The following is a 23,037-nucleotide window of genomic DNA, read 5'->3' as shown; positions in this document are numbered from 1 at the left end:
AAAGTGAAAAGTGAAAGTGAAGTCGCTCAGTCGTGTCTGACCCTCAGCGACCCTATGGACTGCAGCCTACCAGGCTCCTCCGTCCATGGGATTTTCCAGGCAAGAGTACTGGAGTGGGGTGCCATTGCCTTCTCTATATAGGTAGTACCAAATATATCCACAGAGGTAGTACACATGGTTTCAGAAAGTGATGTAGGAGTGAATCCTCCCAACTTAACTCAAGGAAACGTTCTTGGGAATCTGTGCTTCCCATCCTGGGTTGAAGGCTTCAACACTGTGAAAGTCACACCTCTTTGAATGGATATCAGTTCAGTTCAGTTCAGTCACTCAGTCGTGTTCATCATCTGATCAGTTTGCATTCCTCATGTAGGTAGACCAGAGGGAAGCTCTTTGAACTCCATCAAGCTGATTCACAATTTTTTTTTTTTAAGAGAGATTTGTAACAAATTCTGGTGGAGCATACCAGTTGTCAGCAAAGTCTAAGAAGTTATTTTTTTGTCCTCAGTAGCAACTCAGTTAACATAAGGTGTTGTGTGGGGACAGGGGTTCTTTTACAGTTACTAATTGCTGAGGGATGGTTATCAATAAGAGGTAGAGAGTAGGGAGAAATAGTCTGAACATAATTTCTTTGGCATATCTTATGGTGTGTCCATGCCCAGCAATAGTACAGAAACAAAGACAACAACTACAGCTTAGTCACTGAGGTTCAAGCATCTATTTCCTTGGGATATAAAGGTAAATACCTGTGAGCAGGAACAGAAGACTCTATCCTTGATGAGTGTGTTCATTATTAGCTAAAGCATACTACACAATTTACTTAATGAGCTAATAATTGATTTTGAGAGCTAACATGAAACTCATAATGGATAATGCATATAGTATGTAGTATGTACTTAAATCTCTATATCAGGAATGCCATGTAAAAATGAAACACAATATAGGAAGATTATGGCAAAGACTTTATTGAGAAACACACAGGCAAGACTACTGCATCTAGGAAGACAATTCAAAGGCATCATAAAAGGAAAATGCAGGGTACAAGAGCCATGGGGATATTGATAGAGAAACATATGATTATATTAATTATGATAAGCTGCAGAAACCTATAGAAACATTACGAGGGTTTGTTTTCCTATGTTACTTAGAAGTACGACATGGTCAGTCCTATTTTCAGAGTCAAAACTAAGACATAATTCCTTATCAAAGATGCCTGGTGCATGATCCTCCTACACCAGAGAAAGACAACTGGGGGAAACCCTCTGCACTCTATCAAGCTGATTTATAAGCTTTTAAAGAGGCAGATGGGTAACAAATTCTGGTAGAGCATACCAGTTGTCAGCAAAGTGTAAGAAGTAATTTTTGGTCCCCAAGTAGCAACTCAGTTGCTATAAAGTGTTGCTAGGAGACGGGTTCTTTGGTGAAGTGATCAGCAACAGGAAGGCTGACAGCAGCTGGACACACAGCTGGGGCGGCAGCAGGTGGTCCTACAGCAGGTGGTCTGACAGCACACAGGACGGCTGCAAGGTTGGCAGCAGCTGGATCCACAGCTCTGGTCTTGGCATCCAGGCAGGCAGCAGCACGTGGGGTGGTAGCAAATTCTATGGCAGTACACGGGTGCACAGCAAGCTGGCTGACAGCAAGACTGGCCACAGCTGGACCCACTGAAGGTTTGTCCACAGCTGCTGGACCCACAGCAGGTGGGCTGACAGCAGGTGGTCACACAAGTAGGCTTGCGGCAGGTGGTCCTACAGCAGGTGGTTTCACTAGTTTGATAGCAAGTTGGGGGGCAGGAGGGCTGGCAGCAGATGGACTCACAGCAGGTGGGCTGACAGCAGGGTTTGCTGCAACAGCTGGGCTGGCAGCAGGTGGTCACACAGGTAGGTTTGCAGCAGGTGGTCCTGCAGCAGGTGGTTTGACAGCAAGTTGGGGGGCAGCAGGGCTTGCAGCAGCTGGACTCACAGCAAGTGGTCCTGCAGCAGGTGGGCTGACAGCACGGGGAGCAGCACGAGTGGGTCATTGTGTCAGTGGTGGAGGGTGGACTCTGGCTCAGAGCTGAGTTTCTCAGATTCTGATGAGCCCTTCTGTTCTGGGGCTTTTTATACACTGGACCCCCAATGTTGGGACCAATAAGCAGGACTTTCCTGGATGTTATTTATGTTATTGTTGTAATTTAGGGTAATTACCCTGAAGGAAGTTGCTTTCTTAGTGTTTTATAGAGAGGCCTCTGTAAATTAGTGTTTGATCTTTTCCTTAATTGGGTCTAGTACTTAAGAATCTTTCCTAGAAATGAAAAGGTCAGGAAGCATCACCAGCAGCATTTCTGGTCATGTGACATCATCTGGTCATGGGGTAGTTCCTGCTGGCTCTGTGAAAGTCAGAATAGCTCTCCTTTCTCAGCTTTGTTCCCTTGGCTCTACTTAGATTGAGATGTGCCTCAAAAGGGTTGGGATGCTGATGCATTCTGTAATGAATGAAACCTGCTTGAGTTCAAGCCTGATCTCTGACAAAGTCAGAGTTAAGACTTCCACATGTATCTACATATATCTATATTTGGCAACTAGTTTGAAATATTTCCCAGTTTTATCAGGGTCATCTGAGTAGAGGCTGGTTGCCACATTGTTTTTCAAATGAAAATCAGCACCAAAACTGGAATAGAGGCAAAGCTGAATCCTATTTTCAAACAGCATCCCTTCCTTACTGCTTCATTGCTATTTTCTAGTTAGGTTAATGACCTCTGGTGAGACATCCCAACTTGCATATACTTTCTTCTGTAATTTGTGACAAGCAGGTTAGATAGAATAACTAAGGTATGTTTGAATCTGTAAATTTACATACTCTGACAAATGTGGAATCTCAGCCACAATTTCTTAAAGTTTTTATGCCCCATTTTCTCTCTTTTAGATATATATGTTAGAGTATAATTGCCATGTAATGGGAAAACATATAGTCAACAGCAGTAGAAAGGATAAAATGATAATGTAGAAAGGATAAAATGATAATGTAATTCCAATGGCAGAGAAAAGGAAAAAAATTAAAATTTGTATGGAACCACAAAATAGCCAATGCAATATTGATAAAGAAGAACAAAGCTGGAAGCATCATTTTCCTTGATTCCAAACAGTATTACAAAGCTATATTAAATAAAACAGTATGGATTGGAAAAAACCGGCACCTAGATCAACGGAATAGAATAAAGACGCCAGAAATAAGTCCACACATTACATGGCCTACTAATTCATTACAAAGGAGCCAAGAATATATTGTTGCAATAAGGAGATTGCAATCTTTTAAATAAATAGTGGCAGGAAAGCTGGGCAGCCATGTGCAAAAGAATGAAACTGGACTCCTCTCATACACCATCCACAAAAATTAACTCAAAATGCATTAAAAACTTGAACTTAAGACCTGAGCTAATAAAACTCCTGGAAGAGAAAATATATAGTAAGCTCCTTGACATTGGTCTTACTGTAGACTTTTTGAATTTGACACCAAAAGTAAAGGCAACAGATATAAAAGTGGGGCTAATTAAATAGTTTATGCCTAGAAAAGGAAACTATCAACAAAATGAAAAGGAAACCTATTGAATTAAGAGAAATTATTTTCAATCATATTTCATTAAGGGTTGATATCCAAATGCATAACTCAATAACCCACATGACTCCATAGCAAAAATGAAACAACCTCATTTAAAATGGGCAGAGGTTCTAAAGAGGTACTTTTCCAAAGAAGACATGCAAATGGCCATCAGATACATGAAAAGGTGTTTAATATCACTAATCAACAGGAATGCAAATCAAAACAACAATGAGATATCAGTTCATACTGGTTTTAGCATGGCTATCATAAAAAAGTCGACATACAAAGTTTTAATGAGAATATGAAAAAAGGGAATCCCTTTCCCTGTTAGTTGAAATGTGAATTGGTGCAGCCACTATGAAAAACATTATGGAGATTACTCAAAAATTAAAAATAGGACATGGGGAGAATAGAATATGATCTAAATATGCTACTTCTTTGGCATTTATCTGAAGAAAACAAAAACGCTGACTCAAAAAGATTTATGCAGCCACATGTTCATTATAGCATTGTTTACACTAGCCAAGACATGGAAACAACCAAAGTGTCTGTCAATGGATGAATGGATGAAGAAAACATGGGACATCTTATATAATGGAATGTTATTCAATGATGAATAGAGGGATATCTTCCCATTTATGACAATGTGAATGGACCTTGAGGACATTAAGCTAAATGACATAAGTTAGAGAGAGAGAAATACCATGTGATCTCACTTATACATGGAATCTTAAAAATTTTTTTTTCTAAAACTGAGCTCATAGATAGAACAGATCAATGGTAGCCAGAGGTGGGAGGTGGGGTAGGTGAAATAGGTAAATGGGATCACAAGGTACAGGCTTCCAGTTGTAAAATAAATGCATGGGGAATGTAATGTACAGCATAATGACCATAGTTAATAATACTGAAACCTTTGAAAGTTGCTAGAAAAGTAGATTTGAAAAGCTCTCATGCAAGAAAAAAGACTGTAACTTTCAATTGTGACAGATGTTAATGTTAACTAGACTTACTGCAGTGATAACTTTGCAACATCTACAAATATCAAATTATTGTGTTGAACACCTATGAACAATATAATGCCGTGTCAACTAAAGCTCAATTTAAAACAAACAAACAAGGATAGATACACACCAGTAGAGTTCAGAAGTCTCATATCAGGAGAGTACATGACACGACTGCAGTGAAATACTGAAACACTTTCATTGTTTCTACCGCTGCTGATGATATGCTTTCCCTATGACACGGCAATTACACTCTTACATATGTACCTAAAAGAGAGGGCAGAAAAATCTCTAAGAAATTATGGCTGACACATTTCACATTTATGGAAATATATAAATCTATAACTGTATCATCCTATCTACCTATTTGTCACAAATTATGAAAGAAAGTATGTGCAAGTTGTGATGTCTCACCAGAGGTGATCGATCCAGCTAAAAGTAGTTATGGGACATTAATGAATTGAGGTTGTCTGAAAACAGGGTACAGCTTTTGCCTCTATTCCAGCTTTGGTGCTGAATTGCTAGTGAAGAACAATGTGCCAGCATCTTCTACCTAAATGTACCTCATAAAGCTGGGAAATATTTTAGGTCAGTCACTACTGATTTGAAAGACATGTATATAGATACACGTGACGTCTTGAATCTCAGACTTTGTCCGAGATCAGACTTAGACTTTAGCAGGCTTCATTCATCACAGGATGCATCAGCATCCAGCAAGTCTCAACCTAAGCATAGTCAAAGGAACAAAGAAAAGGTGACTGTTCTGACCCTGGCCAAAGCAGGAAGAACTGTCCCATGACCTGATGATGTCACATGACCAGAGATGCTGCTGGGATGATTCCTTATTCTTTTTCACTTCTGGAAAAGGCTCTTAAGTACTAGTCCTAATTAAAGAGAAGATCAAACACTACTTTACAGAGGCCTCAAAACACTAAAGAAATCATTTCCTCTTGGATAATTTCCCACTGACTACCAAAACAACACACATAACAAGGAAAGTCTTGCTCATTGGTCCCAACTTTGGGGGTCCAGTGTATAAAAAGCCCCAGAACAGAAGTAGTCATCAGAATCTGAGAAACTCACTTCTGAACAGGAGTCCACACTCCACCACTGACAAAATGACTCACTCCTGCTGCTCCCCGTGCTGCCAGCCCACCTGCTGTGAGACCAGCTGCTGTCGGCCCTCCTGCCCCCAAACTTGGTACCAGACTAGTGAAAACACCTGCTGTAGGACCACCTGCTGCAAACCTACCTGTGTGACCACCTGCTGCCAGCCCGCCTGCGGTGGGTCCAGCTGCTGCCAGCCTTGCTGCCACCCTATCCGCTGTCAGACCACCTGCTGCAGGACCACCTGCCTCAAGCCTATTTGTGTGACCACCTGCTGCCAGCCCACCTGCTGTGGATCCAGCAGCGGTGGACAAACCTGCGGTGGCTCTAACTACTGTCAGCCTTGCTGCCAGCCAGCCTCCTGTGCACCCGTGTACTGCCATAGAACCTGCTACCACCCCACGTGCTGCTGCCTGCCGGGGTGCCGAGAACAGAGCTGTGGATCCAGCTGCTGCCAGCCTTGCAGCCGCCCTGTCTGCTGTCAGACCACCTGCTGTAGGACCACCTGCTGCCGCCCTAGCTGTGTGTCCAGCTGCTGCCAGCCTTCCTGCTGCTGATCACCTTGCCAAGGATCCACTGTCCCTATACAACACTTTCTATTAATTGACTTGCTACCTGGGGACAAAACAAAGTCACTTCCTAGACTTTGCTGACAACTGACATGCTCTACCAGAATTTCAGTTACTCATCTCCCTGCTTAAGAGCTTGTGAATTAGCTTGACGGAGTGCAGGGGGCTTCCTCCAATTGTCTTCCTCTGGTGTAGGAGGGCCATGTGCCAACATCCTGCATCTGTAATAAGGAAGTATGTCTTGGTTTTGACTCTGAAAATAGGATTGACCATCTAGTTCTTCTGAGTAACTTAAGAAAACAAGCTCTCAGAATGTTTCTATAGGTATCTACAGCCTATCATAATCTTTATAATCATATTTTCTCTTTTGCTATCCTTATAGTTCTTGTATCATGCTTTCTCCTTTTAAAATCACCTTGAGTTTTACCTGTATGTTTCTCAATAAATGGTGTACCACAATTCTTCTGTATGTGTTTGACTTATTGCACCACATTCCTCACATAGAAATTTATATATTACATGTCTTATCCAATATGAGCATCAAATTAGCCCCCTTCCTAATTATTATCTCATTATTAAAAACCCATTTCATTGTGTAGTGTGATTTACCTAATAATAAACAGACTCATCCAGGATGAAGTCTTCTGTTCCTGCTCAAGGGCACTTACATTTCCATCCCAAGGAAGTATTAATAGATGTCTGAACCTCAGTGACTATGTCCTTCGCAAGCTATAGTTGCTGCCATTGTTCATGTGGTTATCTATTGCTGGGCCTGGACACACCATGAGATACTCCAGGGAAATTATGTTCAGACTATTTCTCCCTGCCCTGTATCTTTCATGATATCTTATCATGATATCTTTTCATCCCTCAGCAATTAGTAACTCCTCTCTCTGCCCCCTGGTCTATCTAGATGAGAAGTCGAAAATGACCAGGTGACAGTTTAAACATAGACTATATTCCCTAAAAAATGTGACTTTTATAGTATTAAAACCTTCAATCCAGGAGAGTGTAGATCCATGGGGAGGGGAAGAACAGATTCCCATATATGTCACCCTGAGTTAAAGTGAGAGGGTTCACTGCTACTTCACTTTCTGAAACCATGTATACTATCTTTGTGGATATACATGGGACTACCTATATGGGAACCACAGAGTGGCCATTAGGTCAAAGTATGTACCATATTCAGAAACAACATATCAATCTCGTGTGTTGTCATATCTATGTTGGTTCTCTACTGCACATCTACAAGACCATTCTAATTTTCCATGGGTCAACCATCTCTGGATGAAACTGAAAGAGGCTTAATACTCTTGACTTAAAACTCAACATTCAGAAAGCTAAGATCATGGCATCTGGTCCCATCACTTCATGGCAAATAGATGGGGAAACAATGGAAACATTGAGAGACTATTTTGGGGGGCTCCAAAATCACTGCAGATGGTAACAGCAGCCATGAAATTAAAAGATGCTTGCTCCTTGAACGAAAAGTTATGACCAACCTAGACAGCCTATTAAAAAGCACAGAATTACTTTGCCTACAAAGGTCCATCTAGTCAAAGCTATGGTTTTTCCAGTAGTCATGGATGGATGTGAGAGTTGGACTATAAAGAAAGCTGAGCACTGAAGAATTGATGCTTTTGAACTGTGGTGTTGGAGAAGACTCTTGAGAGTCCCTTGGACTGCAAGGAGATCCAACCAGTCCATCCTAAAGGGAATAGGTCCTGACTATTCATTGAAAGGACTGATGCTGAAGCTGAAACTCCAATAATTTGGCCACCTGATGTGAAGAACTGACTCATTTGAAAAGACCCTAAAGCTGGGAAAGATTGAAGGCAGGAGAAGGGGATGACAGAGGATGAGATGGTTGGATGGCATCACCGACTCAATGGACATGAGTTTGAGTAAGCTCCAGGAGTTGGTGATGTACAGGGAAGCCTGGTGTGCTGCAGTTCATGGGGTTGCAAAGAGTCGGACATGACTGAGTGCCAGAATTGAACTGAACAAGATGATTCTAGTTTTCCATGGGTCAGCCATCTCTGTCATGTGATGTATGGTAGAACCAGTAGATCCCATGTTCATTTGCCTCTTGTTGATGTTGCTCATCAAAAAGTGGGTTTGTGGGTCCAAACTTTTACTATTCAGAATCCTATGACAATATTACTATAAGCTGGTGGATAGTACTGCTGATAAGGACAACAAATCTATGTTTACAACATGGAATCTTAGTAAAGAATTGCTGTCTTTTCCATGCACATACAATCTAAGAGGAAAACTAGCTTGCCTTCAAGTTAGATGGCTAGGTTTCCTGAGAGATATTATTCTCTGCTTCTGACTAACAGCACATACAGCAGGGCCAGCCACGGTCAGAGCAAGCTTGTGCTGTTGGTCCACACAAATCTTCCATGCCTGCCACCATGGATACTCCTCCGTTCATGCTCTCTTGTATAAGTATCGATGCACCTAAAGATAGAGATGGGATAAGATATCCCAAACTTGTAGCTGTCCAGTGTCTCCTTTGTGGTAAACACTCTGGAGGTCATTGATGTGGGACACAAGCAGGAAACACTTTCTGCCCTCACACCTACCTCCATCTAAATAATTCTCCAAATCCCTTTACTTTCCACTCTTGCTCCTCCCTTGGCTCAATCCAAACGGTCAGTCTTTTTACCACTTGCAAATAGGCAAAGAACCTCATTTCTTTAGGGCACATTTTCTCAAAAAAAATTAAATATATATATATATATAATGGACATGTGTACTGACTCATTGTTCACTGAGTATTTTCTCTGTCCACTACCCTTGCACAGCAGAAGTGTTATCTGTCATAATCAAAATTCTCCATTTCCCTTAAAAGCTTCTACTGAAGTTAACATTGATGAAATTTAAGATATTGAATGCTCATATATTATGATCAGTTTGATATTGTAGGAATCAAATGGAATTGGGTTGGTAATTGTTTTCAATATTATTTTTAATTAGAGGATAGTTACAATATTGCAATGGTTTCCACCATATATCAACATGAATCAGCCATAGGTATATGCATGAAAGAGGAAACAGGCAGAACAGGCTCCATCTTGAAAGCAGGACTCCATCTTGGGCCAGACTGTGGACTTTGAGCTGTATGCCCACTATCTATAGAAGCGACATACCAATTGGAAAACCAGACCCCCTGGATGGAAGAGCCCCAGGGCTCATACCTAGACTCTCCGTCACCTAAAAGAATATCCTAATTATCGGTGTAACCGAATAGAATCATAATTCTATTATGCTTATTGGGGTATGACCACAGATCTATTAGGGAAAACCACTCGACCATTCAGGTATGACCTAAATCAAATCTCTTATGATTATACAATAGAAGTGAGAAATAGATTTAAGGGGCTAGATGTGATAGATAGAGTGCTGATGAACTATGGACGCAGGTTTGTGACACTGTACAGGAGACAGGGTTCAAGACCATCCCCAAGGAAAAGAAATGCAAAAAAGCAAAATGGGTGTCTGAGGAGGCCTTACAAATAGCTGTGAAAAAGAGAGAAACGAAAAGCAAAGAAGAAAAGGAAAGATATAAGCATCTGAATGCAGAGTTCCAAAGAATAGCAAGAAGAGATAAGGAAGCCTTCCTCAGTGATCAATGCAAAGAAATAGAGGAAAACTACAGAATGGGAAAGACTGGAGATCTCTTCAAGAAAATTAGATATACCAAAGGAACATTTCATGCAAAGATGGGCTCGATAAAGGACAGAAATGGTATGGATCTAACAGAAGCAGAAGATATTAAGAAGAGGTGGCAAGAATACAGAAGATCTTCACGACCAAGATAATCACGATGGTGTGATCACTGACCTAGAGCCAGACATCCTGGAATGTGAAGTCAAGTGGGCCTTAGACAGCATCCCTACGAACAAAGCTAGTGGAGGTGATGGAATTCCAGTTGCACTATTCCAAATCCTGAAAGATGATGCTGTGAAAGTGCTGCACTCAATATGCCAGAAAATTTGGAAAACTCAGCAGTGGCCACAGGACTGGAAAAGGTCAGTTTTCATTCCAATCCCAAAGAAAGACAATGCCAAAGAATGCACAGACTACCGCAAATTGCACTCGTCTCACATGCTAGTAAAGTAATGGTCAAAATTCTCCAAGCCAGGCTTCAGCAATATGTGAACGGTGAACTTCCTGATGTTCAAGCTGGTTTTAGAAAAGGCAGAGGAACCAGAGATCAAATTGCCAACATCCGCTGGATCATGGAAAAAGCAAGAGAGTTCCAGAAAAACATCTATTTCTGCTTTATTGACTATGCCAAAGCCTTTGACTGTGTGGATCACAGTAAACTGTGGAAAATTCTTCAAGAGATGGGAATACCAGACCACCGGACCTGCCTCTTGAGAAACCTATATGCAGGTCAGGAAGCAACAGTTAGAACTGGACATGGAACAACACACTGGTTCCAAATAGGAAAAGGAGTACGTCAAGGCTGTATATTGTCGCCCTGCTTATTTAACTTATATGCAAAGTACATCATGAAAAATGCTGGGCTGGAAGAAGCACAAGCTGGAATCAAGATTGCCAGGAGAAATATCAATAACCTCAGATATGCAGATGACACCACCCTTATGGCAGAAAGTGAAGAGGAACTAAAGAGCCTCTTGATGAAAGTGAAAGAGGAGAGTGAAAAAGCTGGCTTCAAGCTCAACATTCAGAAAATGAAGATCATGGCATCTGGTCCCACCACTTCATGGGAAATAGATGGGGAAACAGTGGAAACAGTGTCAGACTTTATTTTTCTGGGCTCCAAAATCACTGCAGATGGTGACTGCAGCCATGAAATTAAAAGACGCTTACTCCTTGGAAGGAAAGTTATGACCAACCTAGATAGCATATTCAAAAGCAGAGACATTACTTTGCCAAAAAAGGTTCGTCTAGTCAAGGCTATGGTTTTTCCTGTGGTCATGTATGGATGTGAGAGTTGGACTGTGAAGAAGGCTGAGGGCCGAAGCATTGATGCTTTTGAACTGTGGTGTTGGAGAAGACTCTTGAGAGTCCCTTGGACTGCAAGGAGATCCAACCAGTCCATTCTAAAGGAGATCAGCCAGGGTGCTCTTTGGAAGGAATGATGCTAAAGCTGAAACTCCAGTACTTTGGCCACCTCAGGCTAAGTGTTGACTCATTGGAAAAGACTCTGATGCTGGGAGGGATAGGGGGCAGGAGGAGAGGGGGACGACAGAGGATGAGATGGATGGATGGCATCACCGACTCGATGGACGTGAGTTTGAGTGAACTCCGGGAGTTGGTGATGGACAGGGAGGTCTGGTGTGCTGCGAGTAATGGGATTGCAAAGAGTCGGACAGGACTGAGTGACTGAACTGAACTGAACTTACAGGCCCCCAGTAGAATTCAGTCACAGAGGCTACAAATCAAAGACACAATATTCCAACTGTTTGGGTGTTTAGTTGATGCTTCCATACCTCCAGTGGTGTGACTTCCTACTTCCGTGGTAACCCATTCCATTTTCAGCATCTCTCACAAATAGGAATTGATTACTTTAGCATTTCTCCTTCCCCCAGTCCAGTCTCCTGAATCTTTTGCTCACTGGGATCACTTGTTAGACAGAATGGCATTGCTGAGCTGTTATGCTTCCCAGGAGAAGATACCTGTACTGCAAAATCACAGTGATTTCTCTCTTATCCCTGGCATGTGCTTGCTCTCCCACTTCTTGGGATGTGCTTTTCTTTATGCCCAGTATTTGCCTACTGACCATAGAACCTGAAGATTCTCATTTTTCCCCAAGACCTCTATCACTGACCTTTTCAATCAGATATGTAGTGTTAAGGTTAAGTCAGGGTAGTTTCCGTAAATATTCTAGATGTTACCAGATTCTAGTTTAGTAGAATGAAATATCATTGAAATAAATAGATGTACATGATCATTCTTTTGACTTTTATTTTGTGCCTTGGTAAGATGCTTCTAGTGTACACTATCCACTTTCTGTACTAAGTTCCCTCATAGATTTGTGCTTCTATTTATCTTATCTTCAACCATAAATTCTCCATGGTGGAAAAGACAATAGCTCTCAGTTATGGGAATTAATATCATATGGAAGAGAGTTAAAATTTCTGTTCTGCTACTCATTAACACTTGATTAGGGGAATATATACATAAGTCACCTCAAGAATTGTTTATATCTATTTTCTTACTACTCTCTTTCTATATAGTATGTCTACCCATAGATTAGAAGTATTTTCTTTCTCTTTCTGTCTCTCACTGGGTCAGTCAGCCTGCAAGTAGACACCTTTTGCAAAAACAACAATTCTTATATTTTCAGGGATATCTCAAAACAAATTGATTCATCACCGTTATTAGTAGAGAATCATTTTTTTCTCTTACTTGTTCCATGGTAGTGTAAGATTTTATCTGCTTTATTTAAGTCTGTATGCCTGACTTAACATAAAGCATTCTCAAATTTATAAATTATTTAACTTCCAAGTCATAGTATTAATAAGAACCTGTAGCACATCTGTAGAGAACAGCAGAGTTTAGTGCTACCGTCAATGATTAAAGAATACATGAGTAATAACTGCCAGCCCATTTGTGGTTTGTAGACTTTTTGATGATGGCCATTTTGGTTGGTGTGAGATGATACCTCATTGTAGTTTTAATTTGCATTTCTCTAATAAAGAATGGTGGTGAGCATCTTTTCATGTGTTTATTGGCCATCTTTATGTCTTCTTTGGGGAAATGCTTGTGAGAGGGTAACAGGCAGGAAGGCCAGGGCTCTCCAAATGGAGGAAGTAAGCTGCAAATGTCAGACATTTTTTCTCTCTCTCTTAAGTGGCAGGAGGAAACAAATGACAAGTGTTAAGATTTTTTTCCCCTTCTCTATACAAATTTAAAAAGAGGTTTCTCTTAAAATCCTGTGTTGCCATGAAGGCACCTGATTCCACCTGAGCATAACTGTTCTCAGACCTTGAGCTAATCAATGCATTTTTCTATGGAAATGTTTGTCTTAAGCAATGTTAATGAACTATGTATGTACCCTAGACTCTGTCTTCAAGTCGGTTCCACCAAGACTCAGAACCCACTTGACAAACGAGTGTGTTTTACTTATACATCGTTCTCCTAATCTACGTTAATGAAATTATATATTTGCTTGGTAAACTGCCTTTCTTCAAGATTCATGTCAATCGTTTTATGGCCCGGGGTGACTCAGCTGGTGCCAATGTTATCTCAAAATGCATGTTGTGGGTGAGGGGCCTGGTGCCATTCTCTGAGTTTTGAGAAATTTCCTTTCTGTGATTAGCAGACTGCTAGTAGCTATATAACATCCGGCTAAAGACTAGCAGTGGGGCATTCTCTCCGCCCCTTTCTGATGTCTATGTCAGAAGCTTTCTCTATCTCGTTTATACATTAACAAAACTTTATTACACAAAAGCTCGAGCGATCAAAGCTCAGAAGCTCATCACTGGCCCCGGATTGAATTCTTCTCCTCCGGAGGCCAAGAATCCTGTCGTCTTTCATGGTTTAGCAACAACCTTTCACTTGTTTAGTTCTTCTGGCCACTTTTTGATTGGGTTGTTTGTTTTCCTGGTATTGAGCTGCTTGGGCATATGCCCTCAGGAAACTTTAGTTGAAAAAAACACATCTGCCCCAATGTTCATTGCAGCACTAATTTACAATTGCGAGGACATGGAAGCAACCTAGCTGTCTATCAACAGATGAATGGATAAAGAAATTGTGGTACATAATTGTGTACATTCCATATACAATGAAATATTGCTCAGCTATAGAAAGGAACACATTTGAATCAATCCTAATGCAGTGGATGAACTTAGAGCCTATTATACAAATGAAGTAAGTCAGAAAGAGAAAGACAAATATCGCAAATTAACACATATATGTAGAATCTAGAAAGATGGTATCGATGATCCTATTTGCAGGGCAGCAAAGTAGATACAGACATAAAGAACAGATGTATGGTCACAGTGCAGGAAGGAGAGGGTGGCATGACTTGAGAAAGTAGCATCCAAACATATACATTACCATATATGAAGTGAACGTGTGTATATGCGTGTGTATGTATGTGTTCGCCACTCGGCCATGTCTGACTCTTTGAGACCCTATGAACTATAGCCCTCCAGGCTCTTCTGTTCATGGAATTCTCCAGGCAAGAAAAATGGAGTCATTCCCTTTTCAGGGAAATCTTCCTACCCAGGGTATGAACCCAGGTCTCCTGCACTGCAGGCAGATTCTTCACCATCTGAGCCACCAGGGAAGCACATAAAGTGGATAGCCAGTGGAGATTTGTAGTATGATGCAGAACCGAAAGCTGGTGCTCTGTGCTGACCTAGAGGGGTGAGATGGAGAAGGAGGTGGGAAGGTGGTTTAGGAGGAAGGGATGTATGTGTTGTAGCCACGTGTTCTGGGAAACAAACTCACTCAGAAGGACAATGCAGATACTGGAGTGCAGTTTATTACACCAGCGGGCCCATGTAGAGTCTCCTCTTAGCCAAGGACCCTGACCAGTTTTTGTGAAAACCGTACATACCCTAAGTGTTCTTGCCCAACCAACCTCCCGAAATTCTCTGAAACTAGTCTGAACAAAGGAAAAGAAAGACACAATCAAAGTTAACTTGTGATTCATATGCCTTAAGCCTAGGTAGTTAGCAGTGGACAATTATCAACAGACCTGTGGTCATACCTGAATACGCATAATAGAATTTATGATTCTATTTGGTTACACAGACAATTAGGGTATTCTTTTAGGTGATGGAGAGTCGAGGTACGAGCCCTGGGGCTCTTCCATCCAGGGGGTCTGGTTTTCCAGTTGGTATGTTGCTTCTATAGATACTGGACATACAGCTCAAAGTCCACAGTCCAGCCCAAGACGGAGTCCTGCTTTCAAGATGCAGCCTGTTCTGTCTGTTTCCTCTTTCATATATATACCTATGGCTGATTCATGTTGATGTATGGTGGAAACCATTGGAATATTGTAACTCTCCTCTAATTAAAAATAATATTGAAAATAATTGCCAACCCAATTCCATTTGATTCCTACAAAATCAAACTGGTCATAATATATGAGCATTCAATATCTTAAATTTCATCAATGTTAACTTCAGTAGAAGCTTTGAAGCCAAATGGAGAATTTTGATTATGACAGAAAACACTTCTGCTGTGCAAGGGTAGTGGACAGAGAAAATACTCAGTGAACAGTGAGTCAGTACACATGTCCATTATATATATATATATATTATTTTTTTTTTTTTTTGAGAAAATGTGCCCTGAGGAAATGGCGATCTTTGCCTATTTGCATGTGGTAAAAGGACTGACTGTTTGGATTGAGCCAAGAGAGGAGCAAGAGGGGAAATAAAGGGATTTGGAGAATTATTTAGATGGAGGTAAGTGTGAGGGCAGAAAGTGTTTCCCACTTGTGTCCCACATCAATGACCTCCAGAGTGTTTACCACAAAGGAAACACTGGACAGCTACAGGTTTGGAATATCTTATCCCATCTCTATCTTTAGGTGCATTGATGCTTACACAAGAGAGCATGAATGGAGTATCCATGGTGGCAGGCATGGAAGATTTGTGTGGACCAACAGCACAAGCTCGCTCTGACCATGGCTGGCCCTGCTGTATGTGCTGTTAGTCAGAAGCAGAGAATAATATCCCTCAGGAAACCTAGCCGTCTAACTTGAAGGCAAGCTAGTTTTTCTCTTAGATTGCATGTGCATGGAAAAGACTGCAATTCTTCTTTACTAAGATTCCATGTTGTAAACTTAGATTTGTTGTCCTTATCAGCAGTATTATCCACCAGCTTATAGTAATACTGTCATAGGATTCTGAAGAGTAAAACTTTGGACCGACTCTTTGATGAACAAGATCGACAAGAGGCAAATGAACATGGGATCTACTGGTTCTACCATACATCACATGACACAGATGGCTGACCCATGAAAAATTAGAATCGTCTGATTCACTTCAGTTCTGTCACTCAGTCATGTTTGACTCTTTGCGACCCCATGGACTGCAGCACACCAGGCTTCCCTGTCCATCACCAACTCCTGGAGCTTACTCAAACTCATGTCCATTGAGTCGGTGATGCCATCCAACCATCTCATCCTCTGTCCTCCCCTTCTTCTGCCTTCAATCTTTCCCAGCTTCAGGGTCTTTTCAAATGAGTCAGTTCTTCACATCAGGTGGCCAAATTATTGGAGTTTCAGCTTCAGCATCAGTCCTTTCAATGAATAGTCAGGACCTATTCCCTTTAGGATGGACTGGTTGGATCTCCTTGCAGTCCAAGGGACTCTCAAGGGTCTTCTCCAACACCACAGTTCAAAAGCATCAATTCTTTGGTGCTCAGCTTTCTTTATAGTCCAACTCTCACATCCATCCATGACTACTGGAAAAACCATAGCTTTGACTAGATGGACCTTTGTAGGCAAAGTAATTCTCTGCTTTTTAATAGGCTGTCTAGGTTGGTCATAACTTTGCTTTCAAGGAGCATCTTTTAATTTCATGGCTGCTGTCACCATCTGCAGTGATTTTGGAGACCCTCAAAATAGTGTCTCAATGATTCCATTGTTTCCCCATCTATTTGCCATGAAGTGATGAGACCAGATGCCATAATATTAGTTTTCCGAATGTTGAGTTTTAAGCCAAGAGTATTAAGCCTCTTTCAGTTTCATCCAGAGATGGCCGACCCATGGAAAATTAGAATGGTCTTGTAGATGTGCAGTAAAGAACCAACATAGATATGACAACACATGAGATTGATATGTTGTTTCTGAATATGGTACATACTTTGACCTAATGGCCACTCTGTGGTTCCCATATAGGTAGTACCAGTCATATCCACAAAGGTGGTACACAGGGTTTCATAAAGTGAAGTAGCAGTGAACCCTCTCACTTTAACTCAGGGTGACATATATGGGAATCTGTTCTTCCCCTCCCCATGGATCTACACTCTCCTGGATTGAAGGTTTTAATACTATAATAGTCACATTTTTTAGGATATATAGTCTATGTTTAAACTATCACCTTGTCATTTTGGACTCCTCATCTAGATAGACCAGGGGGCAGAGAGAGGACTTACTAATTGCTGAGGGATGAAAAGATATCATGATAAGATATCATGAAAAGATAGAGGGCAGCGAGAAATAGTCTGAACATAATTTCCCTGGAGTATCTCATGGTGTGTCCAGGCCCAGCAATAGATAACCACATGAACAATGACAGCAAGTATAGCTTGCCAAGGACATAGTCACTGAGGTTCAGACATCTAGTAATACTTCCTTGGGATGGAAATGTAAGTGCCCTTGGGCAGGAACAGAAGACTTCATCCTGGATGAGTCTGTTTATTATTAGGTAAATCACACTACACAATGAAATGGGTTTTTAATAATGAGATAATAATTAGGAAGGGTGTATTATGATGCTCATATTGGATTAGACATATAATATATAAATTTCTATATGAGGAATGTGGTGCAATAAATCAAACACATACTGAGGAATTGTGGTACACCATTTATTGAGAAACATACAGGTAAAGCTCAAAGTGATGGTAAAAGGAGAAAGCATGATACAGAACTATGAGGATAGCAAAAGAGAAAATATGATTATAAAGATTATGATAGGCTGCAGAAGCCTATAGAAACATTCTGAGATTTTCTTAAGTTACTCAGAAGAACTAGATGGTCAATCCTATTTTCAGAGTCAAAACCAAGACATACTTCCTTATTACAGATGCAGGATGTTGACACATGGTCCTCCTACACCAGAGGAAGACAATTAGAGGAAGCCGCCTGCACTCCGTCAACCTAATTCACAAGCTCTTAAACAAGGAGATGAGTAACTGAAATTCTGGTAGAGCGTGTCAGTTGTCAGCAAAGTCTAGGAAGTGACTTTGTTTTGTCCCCAGGTAGCAAGTCAATTAATAGAAGGTGCTGTATAGGGACAGTGGATCCTTGGCAAGGTGATCAGCAGCAGGAAGGCTGGCAGCAGCTGGACACACAGCTAGGGCGGCAGCAGGTGGTCCTGCAGCAGGTGGTCTGACAGCAGACAGGGCGACTGCAAGGCTGGCAGCAGCTGGATCCACAGCTCTGGTCTTGGCACCCAGGCAGGCAGCAGCATGTGGGGTGGTAGCAGATTCTGTGGCAGTACACAGGTGCACAGCAAGCTGGCTGACAGCAAGACTGGCCACAGCTGGACCCACTGAAGGTTTGTCCACAGCTGCTGGACCCACAGCAGGTGGGCTGACAGCAGGTGGTCACACAAGTAGGCTTGCGGCAGGTGGTCCTACAGCAGGTGGTTTCACTAGTTTGATAGCAAGTTGGGGGGCAGGAGGGCTGGCAGCAGATGGACTCACAGCAGGTGGGCTGACAGCAGGGTTTGCTGCAACAGCTGGGCTGGCAGCAGGTGGTCACACAGGTAGGTTTGCAGCAGGTGGTCCTGCAGCAGGTGGTTTGCCAGCAAGTTGGGGGGCAGCAGGGCTTGCAGCAGCTGGACTCACAGCAAGTGGTCCTGCAGCAGGTGGGCTGACAGCACGGAGAGCAGCACGAGTGGGTCATTGTGTCAGTGGTGGAGGGTGGACTCTGGCTCAGAGCTGAGTTTCTCAGATTCTGAGGACTCCTCCTGTTCTGGGGCTTTTTATACACTGGACCCCCAATGTTGGGACCAATAAGCAGGACATTCCTCATTGTTATTTATGTTACTGTTGTAGTTTTGGATAATTGTCATGGAGGAAGTTGCTTTCTTAGTGTTTTATAGAGAGGCCTCTGTAAATGAGTGTTTGATCTTTTCCTTAATTGGGTCTGGTACTTAAGAATCTTTCCTAGAAATGAAAAAGTCAGGAATCATCACCAGCAGCATTTCTGGTCATGTGACATCATCTGGTCATGGGGTAGTTCCTGCTGGCTCTGTGAAAGTCAGAATAGCTCTCCTTTCTCAGCTTTGTTCCTTTGGCTCTACTTAGATTGAGACGTGCCTCGAAAGGGTCTGGATGCTGATGCATTCTGTGATGAATGAAGCCTGCTTGAGTTCAAGCCTGATCTCTGACAAAGTCAGAGTTAAGACTTCCACATGTATCTATATATATCTTTATTTGGCAACTAGTTTGAAATGTTTCCCAGTTTTATCAGGGTCATCTGAGTAGAGGATGGCTGCCACATTGTTTTTCAAATGAAAATCAGCACCAAAACTGGAATAGAGGCAAAGCTGAATCCTATTTTCAAACAGCATCCCTTCCATACTGCTTCATTGCTATTTTCTAGTTAGGTTAATGACCTCTAGTGAGACATCCCAACTTGCATATACTTTCTTCTATAATTTGTGACAAGCAGGTTAGATAGGAGAATAACTAAGGTATGTTTGAATCTGTAAATTTACATACTCTGACAAATGTGGAATCTCAGCCACAATTTCTTAAAGCTTTTAGGCCTCATTTTTCTCTTTTAGATATATATGTTAGAGTATAATTGCCATGTAATGGGAAAACATATAGTCAACAGCAGTAGAAAGGATAAAATGATAATGTAGAAAGGATATAATGATAATGTAATTCCAATGGCAGAAAAAGGAAAAAAATTAAAATTTGTATGGAACCACAAAATAGCCAATGCAATATTGATAAAGAAGAACAAAGCAGGAAGCATCATTTTCCTTGACTCCAAACAGTATTACAAAGCTATATTAAATAAAACAGTATGGATTGGAAAAAACCGGCACCTAGATCAATGGAATAGAATAAAGACGCCAGAAATAAGTCCACACATTACATGGCCTACTAATTCATTACAAAGGAGCCAAGAATATATTAATGCAATAAGGAGATTGCAATCTTTTAAATAAATGGTGGCGGGAAAACTGGGCAGCCATGTGCAAAAGAATGAAACTGGACTTCTCAAACTCACAATGATATTCCTGAGGGATATCTTTCCACTTATGACAATGTGAATGGACCTTGAGGACATTAAGCTAAATGAAATAAGTTAGAGAGAGACAAATACCATGTGATCTCACTTATACATGGAATCTTAAAAAATTTTTTCTAAAACTGAGCTCATAGACAGAACAGATCAATGGTAGCCAGAGGTGGGAGGTGGGGCGGGTGAAATTGGTAAACGGGATCACAAGGTACAGGCTTCCAGTTATAAAATAAATGCATGGGGAATGTAATATACAGCATAATGACCATAGTTAATAATACTGAAACCTTTGAAAGTTGCTAGAAAAGTAGATTTGAAAAGCTCTCATGCAAGAAAAAAGACTTTGTAACTATCAATTGTGACAGATGTTAATGTTAACTAGACTTACTGCAGTGATAACTTTGCAACATCTACGAATATCAAATTATTGTGTTGAACACCTATGAACAATATAATGCCGTGTCAACTAAAGCTCAATTTAAAACAAACAAACAAGGATAGATACATACCAGTAGAGTTCAGAAGTCTCGTAACAGGAGAGTACATGACACGACTGCAGTGAAATACTGAAACACTTTCATTGTTTCTACCGATGCTGATGATATGCTTTCCCTATGACACGGCAATTACACTCTTACATATGTACCTAAAAGAGAGGGCAGAAAAAACTCTAAGAAATTATGGCTGACACATTTCACATTTATGGAAATATATCAATCTATAACTGTATCATCCTATCTACCTATTTGTCACAAATGATAAAAGAAAGTATGTGCAAGTTGTGATGTCTCACCAGAGGTGATCGATCCAGTTAAAAGTAGTTATGGGACATTAATGAATTGAGGTTGTCTGAAAACAGGGTACAGCTTTTGCCTCTATTCCAGCTTTGGTGCTGAATTGCTAGTGAAGAACAATGTGCCAACATCTTCTACCTAAATGTACCTCATAAAGCTGGGAAATATTTTAGGTCAGTCACTACTGATTTGAAAGACGTGTATATAGATACACGTGACGTCTTGAATCTCAGACTTTGTCCGAGATCAGACTTGGACTTTAGCAGGCTTCATTCATCACAGAATGCATCAGCATCCAGCAAGTCTCAACCTAAGCATAGTCAAAGGAACAAAGAAAAGGTGACTGTTCTGACCCTGGCCAAAGCAGGAAGAACTATCCCATGACCTGATGATGTCACATGACCAGAGATGCTGCTGGGATGATTCCTTATTCTTTTTCACTTCTGGAAAAGGCTCTTAAGTACTAGTCCTAATTAAAGAGAAGATCAAACACTACTTTACAGAGGCCTCAAAACACTAAAGAAATCATTTCCTCTTGGATAATTTCCCACTGACTACCAAAACAACACACATAACAAGGAAAGTCTTGCTCATTGGTCCCAACTTTGGGGGTCCAGTGTATAAAAAGCCCCAGAACAGAAGTAGTCATCAGAATCTGAGAAACTCACTTCTGAACAGGAGTCCACACTCCACCACTGACAAAATGACTCACTCCTGCTGCTCCCCGTGCTGCCAGCCCACCTGCTGTGAGTCCAGCTGCTGTCGGCCTTGCTGCCCCCCAACTTGCTATCAGACTAGTGAAAACACCTGCTGTAGGACCACCTGCTGCAAACCTACCTGTGTGACCACCTGCTGCCAGCCTGCCTGCGGTGGGTCCAGCTGCTGCCAGCCTTGCTGCCACCCTATCCGCTGTCAGACCACCTGCTGCAGGACCACCTGCCTCAAGCCTATTTGTGTGAGCAGCTGCTGCCAGCCCACCTGCTGTGAGTCCAACTGCTGTCAGCCCTCCTGCCCCCAAACTTGCTGTCAAATCACTGAAACCACCTGCTGCAAACCTACTTGTGTGACCAGCTGCTGTCAGCCCACCTGCTGTGGATCCAGCAGCGGTGGACAAACCTGCGGTGGGTCTAACTGCTGTCAGCCTTGCTGTCAGCCAGCCTCCTGTGCACCCGTGTACTGCCACAGAATCTGCTACCACCCCACGTGCTGCTGCCTGCCTGGGTGCCGAGACCAGAGCTGTGGATCCAGCTGCTGCCAGCCTTGCAGCCGCCCTGTCTGCTGTCAGACCACCTGCTGCCGCCCTAGCTGTGTGTCCAGCTGCTGCCAGCCTTCCTGCTGCTGATCACCTTGCCAAGGATCCACTGTCCCTATACAGCACCTTCTATTAATTGACTTGCTACCTGGGGACAAAACGAAGTCACTTCCTAGATTTTGCTGACAACTGACATGCTCTACCAGAATTTCAGTTACTCATCTCCTTGTTTAAGAGCTTGTGAATTAGGTTGACGGAGTGCAGGGGGCTTCCTCCAATTGTCTTCCTCTGGTGTAGAGGACCATGTGTCAACTTCCTGCATCTGTGATAAGGAAGTATGTCTTGGTTTTGACTCTGAAAATAGGATTGACCATCTAGTTCTTCTGAGTAACTTAAGAAAACAAGCTCTCACAATGTTTCTATAGGTTTCTACAGCCTATCATAATCTTTACAATCATATTTTCTCTTTTGCTATCCTCATAGTTCTGTATCATGCTTTCTCCTTTTACAATCACTTTTAGTTTTACCTGTATGTTTCTCAATAAATGGTGTAGCACAATTCTTCTGTATGTGTTTGATTTATTGCACCACATTCCTCATATAGAAATTTATATATTATATGTCTAATCCAATATGAGCATCATAATACACCCTTCCTAATTATTATCTCATTATTAAAAACCCATTTCATTGTGTAGTGTGATTTACCTAATAATAAACAGACTCATCCAGGATGAAGTCTTCTGTTCCTGCTCAAGGGCACTTACATTTTCATCCCAAGGAAGTATTAATAGATGTCTGAACCTCAGTG

The 23,037-nt window shown here is 41.6% G+C and overlaps 2 protein-coding genes across 5 annotated transcripts; one reads left to right on the top strand and one right to left on the bottom strand.

Annotated features, from left to right (window-relative positions):
* Positions 1 to 938: 938 nt before the first annotated feature.
* LOC112583675 (keratin-associated protein 9-3-like) lies at positions 939 to 18,873 on the bottom strand. Of its 3 annotated transcripts, XM_045164790.1 has the most exons (3): positions 18,239 to 18,873; positions 8,881 to 8,885; positions 939 to 1,954 (listed from the first exon to the last, which is right to left on the bottom strand). In XM_045164790.1, exons 1-3 carry the CDS (start codon positions 18,822 to 18,824, stop codon positions 1,427 to 1,429), a joined length of 1,119 nt encoding a protein of 372 aa, XP_045020725.1. In that variant the 5' UTR covers positions 18,825 to 18,873; the 3' UTR covers positions 939 to 1,426. The 3 variants fall into 3 exon arrangements, with proteins under 3 accessions (XP_045020725.1, XP_044794909.2, XP_044794907.2); XM_044938974.2 differs by lacking the exon at positions 8,881 to 8,885 and having other exon boundaries at positions 939 to 2,007; positions 18,272 to 18,873; XM_044938972.2 differs by lacking the exons at positions 939 to 1,954; positions 8,881 to 8,885 and having other exon boundaries at positions 17,762 to 18,873.
* On the top strand, positions 5,631 to 22,785 carry LOC112583464 (keratin-associated protein 9-7-like). Of its 2 annotated transcripts, XM_044938973.2 has the most exons (2): positions 5,634 to 5,941; positions 21,687 to 22,785. In XM_044938973.2, the coding sequence occupies exons 1-2, from the start codon at positions 5,696 to 5,698 to the stop codon at positions 22,314 to 22,316; spliced, it is 876 nt and encodes a 291-aa protein (XP_044794908.2). In that variant the 5' UTR covers positions 5,634 to 5,695; the 3' UTR covers positions 22,317 to 22,785. The 2 variants fall into 2 exon arrangements, with proteins under 2 accessions (XP_044794910.2, XP_044794908.2); XM_044938975.2 differs by lacking the exon at positions 21,687 to 22,785 and having other exon boundaries at positions 5,631 to 6,712.
* The last annotated feature ends 252 nt before the right edge of the window (positions 22,786 to 23,037 follow it).

This window comes from Bubalus bubalis, chromosome 3 (assembly GCF_019923935.1).
Source record: "Bubalus bubalis isolate 160015118507 breed Murrah chromosome 3, NDDB_SH_1, whole genome shotgun sequence".
NCBI classification, from domain to species: Eukaryota; Metazoa; Chordata; class Mammalia; order Artiodactyla; family Bovidae; genus Bubalus; species Bubalus bubalis.
Note: the sequence above shows the minus strand (reverse complement) of the source record. Positions and strands in the feature narration are given on the sequence as shown.

Coding starts and splice junctions, on each gene's coding strand:
- LOC112583464 (XM_044938973.2), top strand. CDS start 5,696: ATGACTCACTCCTGCTGCTCCCCGTGCTGCCAGCCCACCTGCTGTGAG. Junction 5,942..21,686: donor GGACCACCTGCCTCAAGCCT/ATTTGTGTGACC, acceptor AAAATGACTCAC/TCCTGCTGCTCCCCGTGCTG.
- LOC112583675 (XM_044938974.2), bottom strand. CDS start 18,824: ATGACCCACTCGTGCTGCTCTCCGTGCTGTCAGCCCACCTGCTGCAGG. Junction 2,008..18,271: donor GACCACCTGCTGCCGCCCTA/GCTGTGTGTCCA, acceptor CAATGACCCACT/CGTGCTGCTCCCCGTGCTGT.